The sequence below is a fragment of the Kogia breviceps genome, chromosome 7 (genome assembly GCF_026419965.1).
Source record: "Kogia breviceps isolate mKogBre1 chromosome 7, mKogBre1 haplotype 1, whole genome shotgun sequence".
In the NCBI taxonomy this organism is placed as follows: Eukaryota; Metazoa; Chordata; class Mammalia; order Artiodactyla; family Physeteridae; genus Kogia; species Kogia breviceps.
In genome coordinates, this window is record NC_081316.1 from 15,921,770 (window position 1) to 15,942,578 (window position 20,809).

The following is a 20,809-nucleotide window of genomic DNA, read 5'->3' on the forward strand; positions in this document are numbered from 1 at the left end:
ACGAAAACAGTCGGCGGTGTTGCCCGTTTCTTTTTTTATTAACACATTATTCCCTGAGGTCCTCACATCCATCCCTTCCCCTCCGACCTCCAGAGGCTGCCCCAGCCACTGCCGATGGCCTCCTCCTCAGGCTTCTCCACCTGGAAGGAGCTCAACTCAATCACTGACACCTGTCAGCAAGCTGGGGCCCGTTCTGAGGCTGCTGCTGAGGGTGGCAGGGTGCTCAGAGCCAGTTCATCCTGGCCTAGGATGCCACCTTCGTCCTCAGCGTTCAGAGGGCCCCTGGACCTGAAGAACTTCACCATGGCACGGACCTGGGGCAGCTCCAATAATGTCTCCACGGTCAGCAGCATGGCCAGGAGCCCCAGGAGCAAGTAACCTGGGGAGGAGAGGTTACTAGGGCAGCTCTCAGGGTGCTGAGGATGCCTCCCACTCACCTCCCAGCGAGTGACCCGCGCTCACAGTTCTCTTAGCACTTCAGACTAAACCTCCCACACCCTTCCCTGGGGCAGGGTCCTTCCAACCTGTGAGGCTCAGTCTCCCCCAGTGGCTTATGGGAGTTGTAGTCCAGGCTTCTCTTCCCTCCTCTCCTCCGTGTCACGCTCCTTGGCAGCTGGACTCACCCAGAAGTGCGAACTGGCCAAGGTAGTAAAGCACTGGATGCAGGCCATGGTCACGGCCAAGCAGCAGGTCCCCCAGGCCGATGGTGCTGAGTGAGCTGAAGCAGAAGTAGATGGCCTCCAGCAGGCTGCAGTTGCCCTGCAGACCCCACAGCACCAGTGCTGGCAGCAGCACGAAGATACAAGCCACTAGCAGGCCCAGTCCAGATGCCTGCAGTAGCGCAGCCGTGGCCGGCGTCAGCTGCCAGTGGATGGCTACCCAGGCACCCGGGCGGCTGCGCAGAGGCAGCAGGCAGTGGCGCAGTGCAGCCACAAGTGCTAAGGAGGCTGGCAGCCCCAGGGCCGTGTAGACCACACAGAAGGCCTTTCCACCTGCCGATAGTGGGGCCATGTGGCCATAACCTGGAGAGGAGAGAGACAAAGGTAATGAGCACCTGAGTGGGATGCCTGCCGGGTAGCCACTTCCTGCAGCCTCCCTCCGGTAGAAGGCTGCCCTCTGGTGGCCGAGATTGCCGGAACTCTTCAGGCCGGGGCTCTGTCTGGCTCTGCTCCACATTCACTTGGGGTCTTACTCAAGTCCCTTAACCTCTCCGGGGCACTCTTTTATCTTCTGGAACAAGAAAGGATTAAAAGAGTCCCCTCAGGCCTCTTGTAGCTGGGACAGTTCTGAGAGCTGCTGTCCTACCCCAAGGCAGCCTGGCTTCCTGAGAGATTCCTCAGCTCTGCCCTTGACTCCCACTTCCAAAGCCACCAGGTGAAATGTTACCCCTTCTTTCATTCCCCAAAGATATATCAAGTTATCCTGGGTGCCAGGCCTTGTGCTGGAATCAGAGTCTGCCCAGGCTCCAGTGGGGAAGGCAGGCAGGAAAACCAGTCAGGACACCTGACATGAAGGGCTGCAAAAGAGGCAGCACACATGAGAGAAGGCATTCAAGGCTGGAGAAGCATGTGCAAAGGGACTGGGGTGGGCTGGAGAGCATGTGTTCTCTCCCCAGGGCAGGCCCTGTTCTACTCCAACAAGGATTCTGGCTCAGTGCAAATAGGTTTCCCAATTTTTCCAAAAGATGGAAAATGGGGCTTCCCTGGTGGCTCAGTGGTTAAGAGTCCTCCTGTCAATGCAGGGGACACAGGTTTGAGCCCTGATCTGGGAAGATCCCACACGCTGCGGAGCAACGAAGCCCGTGCACCACAACTACTGAGCCTGCGCTCTAGAGCCCGTGAGCCACAGCTACTGAGCTCACGTGCCACAACTACTGAAGCCCACGCGCCTAGAGCCCGTGCTCTGCAGCAAGAGAAGCCACCGCAATGAGAAGCCTGCACACCACAATGAAGAGGAGCCCCCGCTTGCCACAATTAGGGGAAAGCTTGCGCACAGCAATGAAGATCCAGTGCAGCCAAAACCAAATATTTTAAAAAGAAGATGGAAAATGGCCTTTAAAAAATATTCAGACACTTTGCAGGACAAATCCCCTCAGGGCTGAGAGTCCTGTTGCTTTATTTCTCTGGGCCTTCACACATGCTGTTCCCTCTGCCAGGAATTCCCTCGTGTCTATCTCTGTGCCCTCTTGCCTTGGCTACCACCTCATGGGGCCTTCCTCCCCCGGGGGCCTTCCCTCACACTCCTCCGGGATGGTGGTCCTGCACTCCCTGGGTTCACTCCATTTCCCTCCATCCAAGAATCCATCCCATAATTCATGTCCCCAGTCTCGCCTCAGGCCCGCGGGGTCTGGGCACCTCTCCTGGGTCTCAAAGGGTGCCTGGGGGTGGGACTGAGGAGCCCACACCCCTCCTGGCAGTTAAGTTGAGGCACTAGTTGGGGTGTGTTGGTGTGGGGAGCCCCAGCTGTGATGACAGGCCTAATAAGGCCTGGGCTCTGTATAGCACTTTGGGGCTGGGGGAAGGGCTGCACCCCCAGGGACCCCAAGTAGCGATGGCCTCAAGAGCCCCTTCCTGCCCGGCCTCCTGGCGGCCTTACCCATGGTGGTGAGGAGGCTGGCAGTGAAGAGTAGGGCCGAGGGCAGATCCCAGTTCCTGGCTTCGGAGCCATTGCCCAGGCTGGAAACCCCGTGGGCCTGGGCTGCCAGGGCAGTGTCCAGCAGCTCTTCCAGTGCCCTGGGTGGCAGGCAGGCCCCGTACTCCGCCTGGAAAGTGGCCAGCTCAGCCCTGAGGTTGACCTGGAGCTGGAGTGCCTGAGGCCCCTCCAGGGCCTGGAGCACTGCAGCCCCAAGCCCCAGGGCTAGCAGGTGGGCCACAACCAGTATCCCGTATCGGGCCCAGGGCCTCAGAGCCCCCATGGTGTGTCGCCCGGAGTCCATTAGAGGTGCCCTGGGAGCCGACTGCTCCACCACAGGTGCCTGGGAGGGGTCGGGTGGGATGCGGCTGGGAGGGGCCGGGCAGGGTGCGCCTGGGAGGGGCTGGGCGGGGTGCGGCTGGGAGGAGCTGCTGCGTGGGTGGCTGGCGAGGGAGGGAAGCCTGGGACAGCAGCTGGGGTGAGTGGGACTGGCGAGGACGTGAGCTGGATAACTCCTCCCAGTTTCTGGGGCAAGAAGTTTTTGGCCCGGTTCGCCAAAGCTGGGTGGTCGGGTGGTGGGCGGTCCGGGGTGGGATGGAGGAAGGCGAGAGCCCGAGAGGTAACTTGACTGGCTCCCAGTCACACTGTGGTGGTTTATTCAAGGATGAACTCACTCAGCTCACTCACAGACCCCATTCACCCACTCAGCAGGTGCCCGGACCCAGAGGACGTTAGGGGAGAGGACAGACCAGGTCCCTGCCCTCCCGGTGTTCACACAAGAAACCTGTTAGCAAGGAAGCAGGACGAGTTCACATCATCATAAGCTCCCTGAAGGAAACGCCCTGGGTAATGGGGGAGAGTTCTGGGGGAGGGGAACATCACCTGGAAAGCTCCTCTGAGGAGCGACATTTCAGCTGGGGAAGAGAAGAGGCCAGGCCAGGTGGGAAAGAGCTAGGGTGGTGAGAAAAACGGGCCTGCTGGGGTGGGGTGGAGTTGGGGGTCAGGACACAGGGCCTTGAGGACATGTGGCTCAGGGGACTTATGGAGGGGCCTGGTGCAGGCATCCCGGATGGAAACGGGGCGGCCTGGGCTGTGGAGTGGGAGAGGGCTGGTGGGACCTGGGATGGGGTAGGTGGGGCAGGGTGGTGAGGTGAGGACAGGAGCGGAGGATGCCCAGAGCGCCCTGGACAGATGATGCCCCCTCCACTCTGCTTCCTGAGAACCTTTCACGCCCAGCCCTCCTGAGTCCCCACCCTGGTGAACACTGGAGTCACAGTAGGTCTGGCTGCCACGGAGTGCGCAGGGGAGGGGGAGACGGAGCCCGGACCCCGACTCCCACAAACCATGGAGGGGCTGAGCCCAGGGTCCCCTGCCCTAGGGCATGGTGTGGGAGGGGTAGTCCGCAGAACCCCGTGGCATTAAGAGAAGCTTGAGTGGAGCCAGGTGTCAGGGTGGGGGACCCCCTCCTGTGTCCACACCACGGGATATAAACAAACCCAGGACAAAGCACCAAGGTGCCACCCAGAGGGCTGGGGGCTCCTGAGTTCAGCGAGCTGCCTGGGGTGGGAGCAGCCAGTTGGGAGGGCAGCCCAGGGGAGGTGATGTTGTCGCTGGGCCTTAAGGATAAGCCAGGACCACCCGGCAACAGGAAGAATCAGAGCCAACACAGTGGCTTGAAGTGGTGGGAAAGGCGCAGTGAGGGTGGGAGAAGATGGGTGAGGCCCAAGTGTGCGGGTGCCAGGGAGGCTGAGAAGGGCCTTGAATGCCTGATGATCGAGCGGACTTGACCCGAGGAGAGGGATGTGATGCAGAGCAACACAGCCTAGGCCCAGGCCAACTGCCATTGTGCTGAGGGCATGAGGTCACCAGGGTCATGTGACGGTTTGGATCCCCTGGTTACCTCCAAGAAAGTGACAGCCTGTGCTTGGGGAGACAGCTTGGGGAGTTTATTTGGCTTCATTGGATCCCGAGGCCATGGCCCCAACCCTGGCCGGGGCGGCAGGAAGGCACCCAGAGAGCCCCGGCCCCAGATGACCCCCGGGGCAGGGGGGCCCAGGCACGAAGCCCTGGGGCAGGGGCCACAGTAGCAGGACTTGGTCAAAAGTGCTGGTGACAGCTAAGGCCGGCCCCTCTCCCCGGCACCTCCCCTCCTCCCTGCACCACCCCTGGGGGCAATTCCCTGAGTCAGGCTCTGGTCCTCCCAACCAGCTGGGTACAGTGTTGGGCCCCAGTGGGGCGGGTAAGTCGGGGGACCCACACGTTGCAGGTGTGGAGGGGTGCGGGCCCCCCGTCCAGTGTGAAGGCTTTCCTGTGCGGTGTAGTGTTCCTGACCCCCAGAGGGGGCGGGGTCCCTGGGCGAAACCAGGGCAGCTACAGAGGCATGACCAGCTCCTATTCCAGTGTATGCTGCGGCTCCTGGAGGGCGGTGGGGGCGTGGGGAGCAGCCCGGCCCACTCAGGGCCCTGCCTCTGGCGCCCACGGGGCCTGGGCACCCACGTCTTTGGTGTGCGCCCTGCAGTCCTGAGGGCCCCCTCGGAAGGGGTTGGCGGGTGGAGAGTCCCAGAAGGGGTCTGAGTCCGGGAACAAGGTCCAGGGTGCCCGGCGGGGCGCAGGCTGTGGCGAGGGCAGGGGTGAAGGCCGTGGCCCGGCTGACACAAAGCTCCACGGGTCGATGCGGCTGCGAAGGGGTGAGGGCCGAGGTCGACTGATGAGGCCCAGAGGTGGTGAGCGTGGGGTACCTGGGGTGCCGGGAGCAGAACGTGATATCCCTGGTGGGGGCGAGACGGCGCTTCCTATGAAGGGAGGGGGAGGGGGCCGAGGTCAGGCAGTCCCCAGCTCCTGGGTGTCCCCAGGAGGCACTGCCCTGCTCCGGGCCTCAGTTTCCTCATCTCTACAGTGAGTTACGGGACTCATCGCTTCCATGGGCCCTTCATGCTTGGTGGCGCATCTGTTTACTATGTAGCAGTTAAGAGTGAGGAGACCTCTGGAGCACAGGGACCTGGGCTTGGATCCCAGCTCGGCCACTTACTAGTGGGAGCCTGCAGTCCCTTGATATTTCATCTAAAAAATAGGTATAACCAGAGCACCTAGTTCACGGCCCTGTTTCGATAATTGAACGAGGCAACCTCTGTAAAGCACTAGGAACGGTGCCTGGCACGTCATCGTCTTCATTATTTCTATCATCTCACAACTGGCCTGGCCTGGGCCCCGCCCCCGCCCCCGCCCCCCTCCCCCGCCCCCCTCCCCAATGGATGGCTGAACGGGGAACTCAGTTCCCTACAGTGCATCCTCATCGCCCTGAGGGGGCGGTCTGGGGTCCAGCAGACAGCTGTGGCCCCGGCCCGTACTGCCCTGCACGTCCCCACCAGCCCCTCCTCCCCTTCGTCACCAGGCAGAGGCCACTCACCGCGCCTCTCCTCTTCGCGCCGGGGACTCTTGGCTGATGGCTGGCCGGCGGGGACCCCCAGTTCCAGCAGCAGGGGCGCGGGGGAGGGCGAGCCGGGGGCGTCGGGGCTCAGCGGGGAGGCCTGGGCGTCCGGCATCTCGGGGGAGAAGCGGATGAGCGGGGAGGGGGGCGGCTCGGCGGGGGACGGCGTGGGCAGCGGGGCGCGGGGCGTTGGCGGGGGCTCCCCGCGCTCGCGGCCCGGCCCCCCCGGGGGCTGCAGGTCGCGGCCGAGGCCCAGCGAGGCGAGCAGGGCGGTGCCGCGCAGCAACGCGCGCTGGATCAGCTTGGGCGTCCCGGAGCCGCTGCCGCGCTCCGCCGGGCCCGGCCGCCGCGGCTCCTCGGGCTCCGGGCTCGGCCGCGGGGGGTTACCTGGTGGCGGGTAAACAGGTTAGGCCGAGTTCGGGGGGCCCCCTCGGCGGCCCTGGAGCAAGGACTGACTTCTGCTCTCCTCCGACAGCTTCCCTGACTCCACTGCTCGGCCAGCCCAACTCCTCCCAGGCCGCCGCGCCTTCCCCAAGCAGACACACATTCTGGCCTTTCAGAAGGGGCGGGGCGGGGCGGGGTGGGCATCGCAGTCTGAGGAACCAGCAGGAGCAAAGCCTGGGAGGCAACCGGGTGCCCTGGAGCCCAGAGATGGAGGGTGGGCTGGAGGGAAGGCAGGGGATCCCACCAGCAAGCAAGCTGAGGCCAGATCGGGGCCTCAGTGGATATCCGGAGGGGTCCAGGGACAGGTCTGGGACCCGTGCTCTGTGCCCACCTCCTTCCTGGCTGGGCAGCCCTGGTCCTTCTGCTTGCCTGCCCCCTCCTCCAGCGGTAGCACACAGGTCAATTCCAATGTACACAACAGCCCTGAGAGGCACGCATCACTGTCCCTATTCCAGAAATGAGGAAGCTGAGGCTCAGAGAGATGAGTTGTTTGTGTCAGGCCTGAGCTGAATGGCTTAGGGGCATTATGTTGTCTGATCCTCGTGTCCCAAGCGTGGAGAGGTTAAGGGCTCAGCTAAGCCTGAACTGCCCTGGATTCCAGGACATCTGTGTCCTAACCTGTGGGCCTAGGGTTGGCCTGACTCCATTCTAGACCACCTGGGGTGGGTCTGGGGAACCTGTCATTGAGGACGTAGGGCAGTCTGTGATGGCCTCCCATAAACCCCAATTTTGTCAGGTCCTCCTTAGCCCTGGAACCTGACATGGCTTTCCACTGCCACTAGAAGAAAGTCTAAGCTCCTTGTCTGGGTTTCAAAGCTTTCTCTCTCTTCCTTGGGCCTGCCTGGAGTGGAGCACTGGGCTGGGTGTCCAGAGAAGAAATGCAAAGCTGGGAAAAGTGAGCTTCTGCTATGAACCAGGACTTTGCTTGGGGTCCCTGTCCTCAGCCACAACCCTTACCCCATCTCTCTCTCTCTTTTTTTTTTTGGCCACGCCATGCGGTTTGCGGGATCTTAGTTCCCTGACCAGGGACTGAACCCGCGCCCTTGCCAGTGAGAGGACAGGGGTCCTAACCACTGGACCGCCAGGGAATTCCCCCCATCTCTCTGACTCTTATCCCCCCACCCCACCCCACCCCACCCCACCCCTGCAGTGGCCACTGTCTTCTAAAATGCAAATCTGCTAAAGACAAGTCTCTGCTTAAAAACTCCCCCATCAGGCTTCCCTTGTGGTGCAGTGGTTGAGAGTCCAATTGCTGATGCAGGGGACACGGGTTCATGCCCGGGTCCGGGAAGATCCCACATGCCGCAGAGCGGCTGGGCCCGTGAGCCATGGCCACTGAGCCTGCGCGTCCGGAGCCTGTGCTCCACAACGGGAGAGGCCACAACAGTGAGAGGCCCGCGTACCGCAAAAAAAACCCCACAAAACTCCCCCATCAATTTCCAGGCCCTTCCTGAACTGGCTCCTGCCTGCCTTTCCAGCTTCACTCATTCATTCAACAAACATCTGCTGGCCCATGTGCTGGGCCTGCACTGGGCTCCACAGACCGAGGGGATGCAGGCCTGAACCCCACTTGCTGCTTCAGGGCTGTGAGTCCCTGGCTCTCAACTCTCCCTCTGAGTTCCAACCAGGATTCATCTTCCTCAGGTGTGGTGGGCCCCATGGCCGTACACACACCATTCCCTCCGCTCAGCACACCTTCCCCACCTCGGCTCTCAGCGATCCCTTATTTACCATTCAAGACCCAGCTGAGATGTCACATCCTCCGTGAAGCTGCGACATTCTGATTTATAAAAAGGTATATATTTTGTCTTCATCTCATACCTGATACAGAACTCCCCAAACCCTTGCAATTTCCTAAGTTTTAGAATGATAAAGGTGAAAGGAGCGCCTTTTGTTATTCATGAGGAGCTCTTTTAACCACATCTGAGTTCATACTGATGCAGTCATTTTTGGAAAGCTCCTAAGGATGGAGTCTGGTTGCCAAGGGAACAAACTATGAGATTAGAGGGTTGGAACTTTCAGCCTCCACCTGCACTGGGGAGGGGAGGAGCTGGAGATTGAATCCCATCACCAAAGGCCAAGAATTTAATCAATCAATCATGTCCATGTAATGAAGCCTCCATAAAAACCCAGCCAAAGGGTTCCAAGAACTTCTGGGTTGGTGAACCAGTGGAGGTGCTGGGAAAGTAGCGCGCCTGGAGAGGGCGTGGAGACTCCGTGTCCTCCCACATACTCTGCCCTACACATCTCTTCCGTCTGGCTGTTCTTGACCTGTATCCTTTTACATAAACTGGTAATCTAGTAAGTAAATGGCTTTCCTGAGCTTTGTGAGCTGTTCTAGCAAATTAGCAGATCTGAGGAGGGGGAGGTGGGGACCTCTGATTTATAGCTGGTTGGTGGGGAGCACAGGTGACAACCCGAACTTACAAGTGGTGTCTGAAGTGGGGAGGAGCAGTCCTGCGGGCCTGAACCCTTAACCTGTGGGGTCTGACACAAACTAACTCCAGGTAGGCAGTGTTAGAATTGGATTGGATTGTAGGACCCCCAGCTGGTGTCCCAGAATTGGTCGGTGTGGGGAAAACCCCCAGGCATCTGGTGTCAGAAGTGAAGTGAGTAGAATGGAGAGGAAAACAAGAGGATTTTCCTCTTTTAGAAGCTTTGCCAGAATCCCCTGTGACCTGTGCAGTTCTTGCTCATGTTATGCCTTGTACAGCCCTCACCCCACCAAGTACTACTCTCTACTGTCCTTGTTTATTTCTGAGTCTAATTTTCCACCAGACTAGGCCCTCCCCGAGGTCAGGGCAGTGTTGACCTCTAGCACATTGATGCCTGGCTCATAATATATGTCAATCCATGTTTGATGGAAGAGTCCATTCTTATGATCCTTGTGACAACCATGTAAGGTGACTGCTGTGACGCTACTTTACAGGTGAAGAAACGGATCGTTTACAGTGAGTTTAAACAGAACAGGGGAAAAACATGTTTAAAACAGGCAAGGAAAATGGAACAAAGTTAAGTGAAGCTGGAGGTCAGCACACAAACTAAGAATGGAAAGAAGTTCCTGAGGCCGATATTCTGAGAAACTGAGGTTCCCAAAAGTAAGCGACTTGCCCCAGGTCACTCGGCAAAGATTGTAATTTGCCTCTAAGCTCCCTGGCAGTAAGAGCTGGCAGCCCTGTTGTTAAGGAGAAAGCGGAAAAATCGTTGACCCAGAGATGAAGGTGAAAATCGCTTCTGTGGGGCCTCACAGAGAGGATGGGGCCACGTGGTAGTTAGTGGCTCCAGGGCAACAAGCTTCATGGCACAGCTGCTGTCAGTGCGCCCACCCACCTGCCACTCACTGCAACCAGTTCCCCAGGGGCCAGAACACCCAGGTGCGGACAACGGGTGGGAGATGGGGCTCCCTGGTGGTGTGGCTAATGCCTGGGACAATCTCATAGGGCCTTTGATTCTTAGCCAGGTCTTTCACTCTGTGGGTGGTTGGGAGGTCAAGGTCATGCACTCGTGGGTGCGCCCAAGATGGCTGGAGGGTGGGCTTACACGAGGGGAACCAAGTGCTCAGCCAGGAGCTGGGCTGGGACAGGTGATATCCTTTTAGGTAAGAGGGCCAGCCGGAGAAAGATGGGGTCCAGGTCGTTGTGTCCCTGCTCCTGGGAGCTCAGGGTGCGTAAGGCCAAATGGATCTGCAGAATATGGTCAGGGGCTCCTTCAGACTACACACCCAGGTTGACAGGACCTTAAGTTCTCCACTGACCCTTCTGGCCTGGGATGTTCTAGAGCAGGTGACTCCAAGCAACCCCCTTGGCCTTCCAATTCTCAGCTCAGTGCCTGCAGCACAGCTAGCTTGGGGCAATGCAACTGCTGGAGCAGAAAATGGTGTGGCAGACAGGGCTCCAGGGCCCTGCGTCTGGAGTCAGACCTGGGCTCAAATCCCTGTTCTGCTGTATGCCCTATTTCAAACCACTTAACCTCTCTGTGCCTCAGTTTCCTCCTCTATAAAATGGCACATAGGAAGGACCCAATAAACATTTGCTGTTGTTATTACTGTGAAATGTAGTTCAGGTAATGGTGGAGGTGACGCGCTGGGTGGGGTGAGAGGAGTGAGTCTGACTTGTTTGCTGAATAGGACTCTGGTCTGATAACAGCTAAGCCAGGTTCTATACCCTGGCTGTGAAAAGCATGCACAGCTGGAGGTTCTAAAGGGACCCACGGGCAAGGGAGCCTGCAACTTTCTAGTCCCTGCCAATGCTGGGCAGTGCTGAGCTGAGCCCTTGTCCCTCTGACACAGGAGCCCCAGTTTCTGCTAACCCCCTAGCTTCCCAAGCAGTTTGTATGTGAGAAACCCTATCTTCAAGTGAAAGTTTCTGGGAAAGCTCACTACGAGCATGAGAGTCAAAGTCTCCCTGGGTTCAAATCCTTAGCTGGGGGATTTAGGCAGATTACTTTACCTCGCAGAGCCTCTGTTTTCTCATCTCTCAAATGAGTATAATAATCCCTCATGAGATTGTTGCTTGGACGGAATGCCTGACACGCAGTAAGTGCTATTGCCATTATGGAAAACAGAAAAGTCCAAAACTGCCCCAGATGCAGGGAGTTGGCCCTAGATCCCCACCCGTTCGGATTTCTCATCCTCTTCTCCATCTACAGGCTCCCCAGAAAGGACTCCGAGAAGCACAGTGTGGCAGCCACTTGTCTAGCTTCACCCCACACGCACCGCTTCCTTCTCTTCTCTCAGCCCAGCTTCCCCTGGGTCCCAAATGGGGGGCACCGTTCCTTGTTTTCCTGTCTTCCCTAGAGCTTGCTGAGGTCACAGCAGCTGCCCCACGGCCAGGGGAGAGCCCTCTTGCAGGCCAGCCCTGAATAGGCTCCCTGAGGCCTAGGCTGGATCCAGCTCAGTTGTGGGCTGATGGGTCAGACCTGGATTCTGCCTGAATGCTGCCTTGCAGGCTGGCTTCTTGTAGCCTCCCCATAGTACCCACAGGAGTGCAGCAACAGTCTGCTGGGGGAAGACAAGGCCACTCACCATTGAGCATGGGGGGTGTGGAAGGAGATCCTAAGGGGGATGAGTCATCTGAATCCAGGTACCACGTGGCTTCATCCATGCGGGACCTTCTCCTGGTGAGGGGACAAGAGGGGAGTTGTGCTTCGTGAATCTCAGGACTGTCGGGAGGCAGAAGACACTCGGTGGGTGGCGCTCAGGCACTCACCTCCCGTTCTGGGCTTCTCCGGGCTTGGGGGAACTGGGGCCCCAGGCCCAGCATGCTCGCCGCTCTCCATTGCTTGAGTCCTCCAGACGTCTTGGGGACTGTCGGCCCCATGCCTGGCCTGGTTCTGCAGGCTCCACTGTGGTGGGCGGGGGAGGGGGGAAATGGAAGGAGTCTGAGCTGAGGTCAAGAACCTTGATCCTTGTTCTCCCATCATGAGAATCGAGCTCCAGGGGTAACTTCTTGGAGGACGGGGGTGGTGTGTGGGTCAGGCTGGGCCCCATCCCATTCCCAGGGTGAGCTTTGGGCCACAGAGAATCTGAACAGAATTGGGGCGGGGTAGGTGGGTGTGGGGTCCTGGGACTGGCAGTGAGGCATCTCATCTAGTCCTTCTTCACCCGGCGTTTACTGCTTAGTAGTTAGTATAGCCACTGCAGCAAACTGCGTGGGTTTGAATTCTGACCCTGCCACTTGCTAGCTGTGCAGCATTAGGCAGTTACTTTTCTCACTTTTCTCATTAGTAAAACTTATATAATAACAAGGACATCTACCTCAGAGTCTTCGTGGGGAATTAAGTTAATATTAGCAAAGTCTTTAGGAAAGTGAATGGGACACAGTGTCATCCAATTGCTAGACTGAAAAAAGTTGTAAAATGCATGCTGCTTGGGGAACTTAGAGGTACCAGTTTAGCCGGATAGGGGAGGGAGCCTGGGAGCAGGGGGGAAGAGGAGGAGACAGTGTGTGGGATCTACTTCCAAGGATAAGGTTTGACTGACAAAAAGATAAGGTCTGGGGGTAAGGGCATGGGCAAGGGGAGGCGAAGTTTCTTACACTGGATGGCCCGGAACCGGGGGAAGGTGGGCGAGTCCCCAGCCCCGACCTCGAAGACGTTTCTCCTCCTGTCCAGGCCGGGAGAGGCCTGCACGGTGATGCGGTGTTTGAAGTCTGGGGTTGGGGGGAAGCAGGGCGCAGGTTTGTGGTGAAGGAGAGAGACTGGATCCTAAGCCGCAGGGCCCCTCGGCAGCTCCCAGGCCACGCAGGCAGTGCTGGAACAGGGCCTGGCACAGTTGCTGGGTGACTGGGGTCGGCCTCACTGCCTTCCTGGGCCCCAGGCTCTCGGTAAGGAAAGACCTCTCTACCCGGAGAAGCGCAGCGGAGTCGGAGATTCCCAGGAGGCGGCCCACCCCACTCCCTCGGCTTTCTCATAGCTTTCACGAGCCCCGCCCCTTCCTGGCCGTAGCCGCTCCCAGGCCGACATGCAAACATCCCCGCCAAAAACCGCCCACAAACGAAAACACACTCCTGGCCCCACCCCTTCCAGCCTCAGCTCACAGGCCCACCCACCAACGCCCTAGCCCAATCCCGGTGTGTCCAGCACACCCGCCTGACCCCACCCCTCCGCCCACGAAGCCAAAGGCGGGCGGCGTGCTGGGACCCGCCCCTTACCGAGCGGCATGCTGATGCGCTCGCCGCCGTCGCGCGCGCGGAGTTTGCTGCGCTTGAAGGTTCCGCGGCGGCGGCGAACGTGCGGCCGTTCGCGATCAACTTGCTGCAACAGAAGCGTCAACTCGCGCTCGAACACCTCCAGCTCCCACTGGGCCAGCAGGTGCTCGCGCCGCCGCAGCTGCTCTGCCTGTGACCGCTGCTCACGCGCCGCGCGGGTCAGCTCCTCCTCGCGGCTCAGTAGTTCCTGTGCCCGGGACAATGGAGGCGAGGCGGTGGAGTGAGTCGGGTGCGGTCTCAGACGCTCACCCCCACCTTCTGCCCCATGGAAACCGGGGAGACATTCCTTCCCGGCGTCCCCTTCCAACCCTGGGACCCCGACTCCTCCCACCTTTTCTTTGGCCCGCAGCTCGTCAAAGAGGCCTTGGATCTCGCGCTTCCAGCCTTCCTGCATGGAATGGAAGGAGTCCCGCGGCATTTCCCGCAGGACCTGCGCCTCTAGCGCCTCCAACTGCTGAAGGATGGAGGCGAAGTCGGGCCTGCGGTGGGGATCCTGCGCCCAGCAATCTGGGGAAACGGAGTGGAGGGGGGACAGGATAAGAAGGGGTCTGTGAGTGGATATGTCCTGGGCCAAGGAGCTCTGCCCCTCACCCTCCTGCCCCATCCCCTTACCGGCCATGAGCTGTGCGAAGGGCTCGGGGCAGGTGGATGGGATGGGCAGTGTGAGCTTGTTAACGGCCACTCCATAGGCTACAGCAAGGCAGTCGATGCCACGGTAGGGCACCTCCCCAGTCAGCAGTTCCCACAGGAGCACCCCAAAACTGTGGGTGAGACAAAGGGTCTATGTCCCCTCCTCTACTTACTCGTTGCCATTTCATCCCAAGGCAACCAAGAGCTCAGTGGTCTGTGTCCCTCCCTCTGGGCTCTGCTTGTCTGCCCAGCCCTAGATTTTGGCAGCCACCTCTGCCCTCTGCAGCCCTGTATCTGTCCAGCCTCCACCCAGTCGCACCTCCAGACATCGCTGCCCTTAGAGAAGGTGGAGGCCTTGATAACCTCGGGAGCCATCCAGGCATAGGTGCCTGCAGCACTCATTTGCGTGGTTTTGTGCCACTCGCGGGCCAGGCCGAAGTCAGTGATCTTCAGGGTCTTGTGCTCCATGTCGTCACCTTCAATGGGCTGCAGCAGCAGAACTGGGGAAGAGAGGAAGGGCTGTGGTGCTCCAGGCTCAGGTGGTGGGGACAAGGGAGGAGCTGGGAGCAAACTGTCATCGGACAGACATCCTGGCTGGGTACTGGGGGCACCGAGCAGAACTGGTCTCGGTCTTGCCCTGGAGAGCTCACAGCTGGGGTTGGGGTAGAATCAGACAATAAGCACGATGCTGGGAAACATTTACCAAGGGCTTACTAGAGGCCAGGCATTTTACACTCAGCATTAGCACTCACACACAAAAACCTATGAGATAGACATCATTATCCCCATTTTGCAGAAGAGGAAACTGAGCAATAATTTGAGTTAACCGAGGGCATATGCAAATAAAGCAGATGCCACGACCTGGTCTGTGTGGTTCCAAAGCCAGTGCTCTCACTTTGTCCTAACACTGCACGGAATAGAAATGGGCAACATGGGGACCTTCCTGGCGGTCCAGTGGTTAAGACTCTACGCTTCCACTGCAGGGGGCACGGTTCGATCCCTGGTTGGGGAACTAACATCCCGCATGCCACGGTGTGGCCAAAAAAACAAGAAAGTGGGCAATATGGCAGCCTCTCAGCATTTGTAACTTTGATTTCAAGAGAAACCTGTGTCTTGTCATTTTGCTGAGGCAGGAGTGTTAATCAGAACCTGCCTCGGGGTGGGGAGCAGGAGGAAACCCCCTGGTGAGAAAGGAAGCCCAGCAGGCACTACAGACCCCTGGTGTCCATGTCCCATTGTGGCTAGCGCAGCCGCTCCCAGGGGAAAGATTCCAAAAGATAGCCACTGATGCAGCTGGATGTGAAGAGAGAGAAAGGGGTCTAAGAAAGTGGTGGTTCTTGGCTAGAAAGGAGTTTGGGACAAATGTAGTAGTGGATAGACGTGGCAAGGGCTCATGGCTTTGTCCCAAATGGGGCCACCATACTCTGTACAGAGAGGAGAAGCAGCAGCTTGCAAATCTCTCACCAGGAAAAGCATGGCTCAAAAGAGAGAAGTTTTAGAGGAATAAAAAGAAGACAAAATCATAGAATTTTCAAGGTTCTGAAGAGGCCTCTCTACTTTTCTGGTTACAGCCAACTGCACTGTAGAGAAGTGACATCCAAGCCAATGACATTTCTGAACACACGTCCTTTCCGGGCACACCTCTCAGCAGTCCTGCCCAGAGCGACAGCACCATAGTGGGGGCAGAGGACACGGGCACCTAATACAGCCCAGCGAGTCAGGGAAGACTTCTCAGAGGAGGTGACAGAAGCAGGTATTCGCTTTTCTAGGTCTAAAGCCACAACTCCTGATCCTGCTGCTGGCTGAGCTCTCTGGGCCTCATGGGGGCATCTGGCACTGCTGCTCAACCCCTCCCTGCTGTCCTTGGCTCCCAGGACCTCTGGCTGCTTTTGCTGTTTCCTTCAGGGCCTCCCCACCCTTAGCCTTTTCAATGCTGGCGTTCCTCAGAGCCTGGCCTCCCCTTGACCTTGGCCCACTGCCCCCAGGCTGTCCTGGACTCTCCCAGGTGCCAGCTGCCCCTCCTCACTGGCATCTCCCACACTGGGCGCTCCAGTTCAGAAGTCGACCCAGCTGCCCATCAGCTGCCCTACCTGATATCTATATGCCCTCAACAACCATCTTCATCCTTCCACCATGCCTGGCAAATCTTCCCACAATCTCTCAAAATTCAGAGAATGATCCTGCCATCTACCCTCTCCTCTTAGCCAAACTGGGGCTGAGTACTGAACAGTTAAAGCTGAGCACGATGACAAAACCCACCTCAGAGGGTCATCGTATTAAACAAGATCACTTTTTTTTTTTTTTGGCGGCACCAAGCGGCATGTGGGAACCTAGTTCCCCAACCAGGGATGGAACCCGTGCCACCTGTAGAGAGGAAGTGCGGAGTTAACCACTGGACCGCCAGGCAAGTCCAGCGAGGTCACGCTTTTTAAAGCTTTAGCACAGGATCTGACAGTTGTCCTACAGATTCTACTGCTAATCTCTCTCAGATTGACTTTCTGCTCCAACCTCTAGCACATCTTACTTCCAGCTTCACAACAGCCTCCGGTCCGGCTGCTGAAGACTCACAACTGGACCATTCAATAAGCTCTGTGAAAGTTCATTCCAGAGAAGAACCGCAGCAGGCTGGGGCAGGTAGCTGCAGAGGGACCAGGCAAAGGGATCCATGTACTGGGGCTGGGGAGGGACTCCCGCCTCCTCTGGTGCCAGGACCCACCCATCCTCTTGATGGCTGCTCTCAGTCGGGTCTCTAGCCACTTGTGGTACCTCACAGACTGGTGAAACACCTTCTGTGCCAGTATCTCAAGCTGGGAGGCCAGCCTCCCTTTTTTGGTCAGGTAATCTGAAGTCCAGAGAAGGGCAGCAACTCACTCAAAGTCTCAGGACTTCTTTCTATTGGTGGCCTTTCTGCCACCTCCTACCCCCCAGCTTGACCTGACACCTGTGAAGCCTTATCCTCACCTCCATGTCCCCTGCTTTTCTCCAAGTGCCTTGAATTTGTTCCAACCCAAGTTGCTCTTCTGGTGTCTGATGTAGACCTTGGGGATGGGGCGGTCAGGGGTCACTCAGAGGAGAAGGGGCTAGAGATCCCCCTCCCAGCATCCCCTTAGGGCTCCCTGGCCTCTGAAAGGGACCTGGCCCCCAGCCCCCTTCCTGGGCTGCCTCTGTGAAGTTTGGGAGTGGCCTAGGCAGCTTACGTCTCTTCCGCTTCCCTCCCATGGTCCCTACTTCTCCTTTCTGGGAGGCCTGGCTCAGGTCTCCAATGGGGGGGGGGTCCTTTGGTGGAGAATTGGGGGAGGTCAGGCCCAGGCTGGGCTGGCTGGTCAGTCCTGTGACTCGTGGGCCTAGAGAATTCCCCCTCCTCTCCCTGCCAGGCTTCCTCACAAGGCCCCCATTGTCCAGGAAAATCACGCCATTGTTTCCTGCCTGCGCCCCCCCATCCCAGGGACTCCCCCCACCAATGCCGCAGACAGCAGCCCGGGCCTAGGACTGGGGTCTGCGAGGTGGGAGGCCAGGCTCAGCGAGGCTAAGGGCACCCTGCCTGCCTTTCACCACCACCCAGACTCTGGGAGGGAATTTGGGGGGAGTAGGGGTGCAATCCCTGGCTCCTTCCTCTCCCACAAACCCCCTACCCCCAGCTCTTTCCTCCCCTGCAGGCAGCTGGGCTGGGGAGAGAGCAGAGGCTGGAGCAGGGGCAGGAAGCCGGCTCAGGGGCAGCAGGAAACGCAGGAAGCGGTGGGGAGGGTGGGGAGCAGGAGCCTGGGCTATTGTTCCATTTTTTCTGGAAAGAAAACTGGAGGAAAAACAGAAGACGGGAGTCCCCTCCCCCCATGTCTTCGGGGAATCCCCCTCAGGCTGGGGCAGGGAGTGGGGGTCCCTAGATGGCTAGGGCCCAGGACGGAGGCTGAGAGGTGGGATCCGCCCCCTACTATGGGTGAGAGGAGTGGGTGAGTTCGCTGGCAGGCCTCCCCAGGCCCCTCTGGCCCTGGCAAGGACTTGGATATCACTGGGCCCTGGTTTTCTGCTCCCCACAAGCCTCTTACCCATGCTCAGCCCAGGCCAGGAGGCTCAAAATATCCATGCTCACCCCACCAAGAGCCACCCGTGCCTCTCCAGTGACCTCACTGGCCCTTCCTTTTGCTCTACAGCTGCACCTGAGGCCCCAGCAGGCCCAGCCCAGGTCCCCACTACCGTGCTGGGTCCTGCCTCCTTGCCTTTGCTCTTGTCAGGCCCTGCATCCAACTGGGTACCTTTCTGAACACTCCCTGCCTTGGGCCTGGTGTTAAGCTCGTCTGCTTCAGAAAGCCCTCCAAACCTGTCACTTGCTTGTCTTGGGCCCATGCTGGGCAGTGTGTAGGACCTGAAATGGCTGGAGATGCAGTGCCTTACCGCTTGAGTCTTTCTTAGCCCTGCCACGCCCACTCCCAAGTGCTGATTCCAGGCAAAGCCCTCTTGGTGATCCAGCCTTCAAACATCCACACCCATGGCTGAGGACCCACTGTGTGCCAGGCATCGGATGCCCAGCCTGTTAAGCCGTTTCACCCTCCCGATCACTCCCTTTTTACAGAGTCTGAAATCGAGGTTCTGAGTTGAAATAACCAGCTAGAGATCATGCAGCCAGGGCGGGGGGGAGGGGGGGCCAGAATTCCATCCCTGGCCCCAGCTTTGACCACCACGGGGCAGGGGAAGGGGGTGGTTTTTCCCCCTTTGAGATTTCTGTTCTGGAGGAGCTACCCACCACAAGTGGAGGGGGGAGGAGGCACCAACAGGACAACGGTGAACTTCAGGGGAGTTCCCTGAAGATGAGGGGGTGCCAGCATCCAGCACTCCCCTTCCTTGAGGTAGTGGCCACGGTTAGGGAAGTTGCTTATGGTCCACGTGAGAGGTTCCAATTTTTTTAACTTGGTAGCTGTGAGCTGGGGTCAAGGACTCCTTCTGGGGATGGGGCATGAAGGACACTGTTGGATGCCTGGGACTCCTGCTTTGGGGCTAGTGTGAGCCCATGGGCACCCCTGGTCAACTGAGATTCCCCTAGTGGAGGAACTCCTGCCTCTAGTAGATCCCCAGGTAGGCTCAGCTGAGAGTTGGCAGTAGGTGTGTACTTGGGCCATGCCACCCTCCACCCATGCTCCCCAAAACTCACTGTTGTTGGACTTGAGGTCTCGGTGGATGACAGGCACCAGGGCCTCGCAGTGCAGGTAGTGCATCCCACGGGCAATTTGCACGGCCCAGTTGACGAGCACATGGGGGGGCACACGCCGCCCAGCCAGGGCGCGGCTGAGGGGCCCGCCGGCAGCGTACTCCATCACCAGGCACAGGTTGGGCTCCTCCAGGCACACGGCCTTGAGGGCAATGATGTTGGGGTGTGCCAGCATGGCGAAAAGCCGGGCCTCCTGTCGCACGCTCTCAGCTGTCACGCTGATGTCCTCATCGGGGTCCTGGCGAGCTGCCTTCACAGCCACCAGCTCGCCTCGCCAACTGCCGCGGTAGACCTTGCCGAAGCCACCGATGCCGATCACCTCCTCCAGCCGCAGCTCCTGGAAGCTGGCCATCTCGCAGGGGGGCGGGCCGCCGCCCCGAGACACATAGTTGGACGGAAAGATGCCCACCTGGCCTCCCACCTGGCCCGCCCACCAGCCCTCATCGCCTGAGATAGCTGCATCCCGGGACAGCACCTCCACACGGTCGCCCTTCCGCAGGGCCAGCTCGTCCTGCCCATTGGGCTCGTAGTCAAACAGGGCTGTCCACACAGGGTTGGCATAAGCTGCCGCCTTCGGGGATCCCTCTGGCCAACCTCCGCCGCCGCCCCCACTGCCCCCACTGCCACCGCTGTTCCATGACCCCAGCGGGCTCTTGAGGAAGAGGTTCTTCAAGGGCTCCATGGCTGGGAGCTGGCGTTGGTGGGTGTGGGGGACCTTCCCTGGGTGCCCCTGGTCCCCACCCTTGCTGACTGCCGAGGCCCTAGTCCCGGAACCTGGGCATCCGGGCCCTGGCCCTCAGCCCCAGACCCACGCCTCTCTGGGGAGCCAGGAGTGTCGCCTCCCGGCCCCCCGCATCTCGGGCTTCCGGAGGAAGGCGACCTAGGGCAGTGTGGTCAGGCTCGGGGGGTGGGCCCCCGGGGCCTCCGGCGTCTCACCATGGCTGGCACAGAGGGGCCCGGGCGTCCCTCAGTCTGGAGCAGTCCTGGGAGTCTGGCTCCGGCACCCGCCAAGTGTAAGGTGGGGCCAGCAAGGGGCAGCGCCTGGACTCCGGTTGGGTCTCTTTGCGCAGGGGGTGGCTGGAGTGTCTCTAGCTGGGCCAAGCTGCCTCTTCCCGGCTGGGCTCTCTCAACCCGATGGCTCCAACCCCGTTCCCTTCTTCCTCCTCCCTTTGTACTTTGGCCCCGGGGGCGGGAGGCAGAGGTGGAGGGTGGAGTTTCACTTTTTTCCGCTGTTCTCCCTCCTGCAGGAAACAGCATCAGATGACGCGGGCGGGTAGCACCGCTCCCCTCCCAGAGGCTGCGGGACGACTGGGCCTGGGAGTTCCCGGGTAGGCGGGCAATGAGAGGCAGAAGGTCGGGCAGGGTAGCCCCGACCCCCCATGACAGCAGGTTTAGGGTCCAAGTTGGTTTCTACTAAGGACGGGCCATCCCCACTCTCTACATCCGCATCAGCAAAATTGGGGCAAAGAACCGGGCTTGGGAGAGGGGCAAACCCGAGTTTGGTCTTGGCTCCGAAGTTGCAGGGCTGTGGGACCCATCCTCTCTGCGCCTCAGTCTCTTCATATATGAAACTGGGGCCAGAAGCTCAGCTTTGCAGAGCTAGTGGGATGGGGGTGGGTAAGACAAGGAGGACGGAACTGGCTGCACCTCGAGCTCTTGGAACGAGTTGTCTAAGTAAGGCCCTCCTCTTTCCCTCACCTGGGAAACAATCCACGTATTCATGCCTCTTCCCCATGAAGGGGCGGAAACCTGAAACTGCGGTCAAGAAAT

At 59.1% G+C, this 20,809-nt stretch overlaps 2 protein-coding genes across 3 annotated transcripts; both read right to left on the reverse strand.

Annotated features, from left to right (window-relative positions):
• Positions 1-173: 173 nt before the first annotated feature.
• On the reverse strand, positions 174-2,991 carry KCNK7 (potassium two pore domain channel subfamily K member 7). Its single transcript, XM_059068021.2, has 3 exons — positions 2,596-2,991; positions 624-1,022; positions 174-379 (listed from the first exon to the last, which is right to left on the reverse strand). The coding sequence occupies exons 1-3, from the start codon at positions 2,933-2,935 to the stop codon at positions 174-176; spliced, it is 945 nt and encodes a 314-aa protein (XP_058924004.1). The 5' UTR covers positions 2,936-2,991.
• A 260-nt stretch (positions 2,992-3,251) lies between these two features.
• Positions 3,252-20,611, reverse strand: MAP3K11 (mitogen-activated protein kinase kinase kinase 11). 2 transcript variants are annotated; one of them, XM_067037566.1, is made up of 11 exons: positions 20,533-20,593; positions 18,983-20,280; positions 14,159-14,339; positions 13,822-13,970; positions 13,541-13,716; positions 13,153-13,396; positions 12,538-12,651; positions 11,710-11,845; positions 11,526-11,617; positions 6,038-6,445; positions 3,252-5,423 (listed from the first exon to the last, which is right to left on the reverse strand). In XM_067037566.1, exons 2-11 carry the CDS (start codon positions 19,719-19,721, stop codon positions 5,086-5,088), a joined length of 2,577 nt encoding a protein of 858 aa, XP_066893667.1. In that variant the 5' UTR covers positions 19,722-20,280; positions 20,533-20,593; the 3' UTR covers positions 3,252-5,085. The 2 variants fall into 2 exon arrangements, with proteins under 2 accessions (XP_066893667.1, XP_058924003.1); XM_059068020.2 differs by having other exon boundaries at positions 18,983-20,611.
• Between the last annotated feature and the right edge of the window lie 198 nt (positions 20,612-20,809).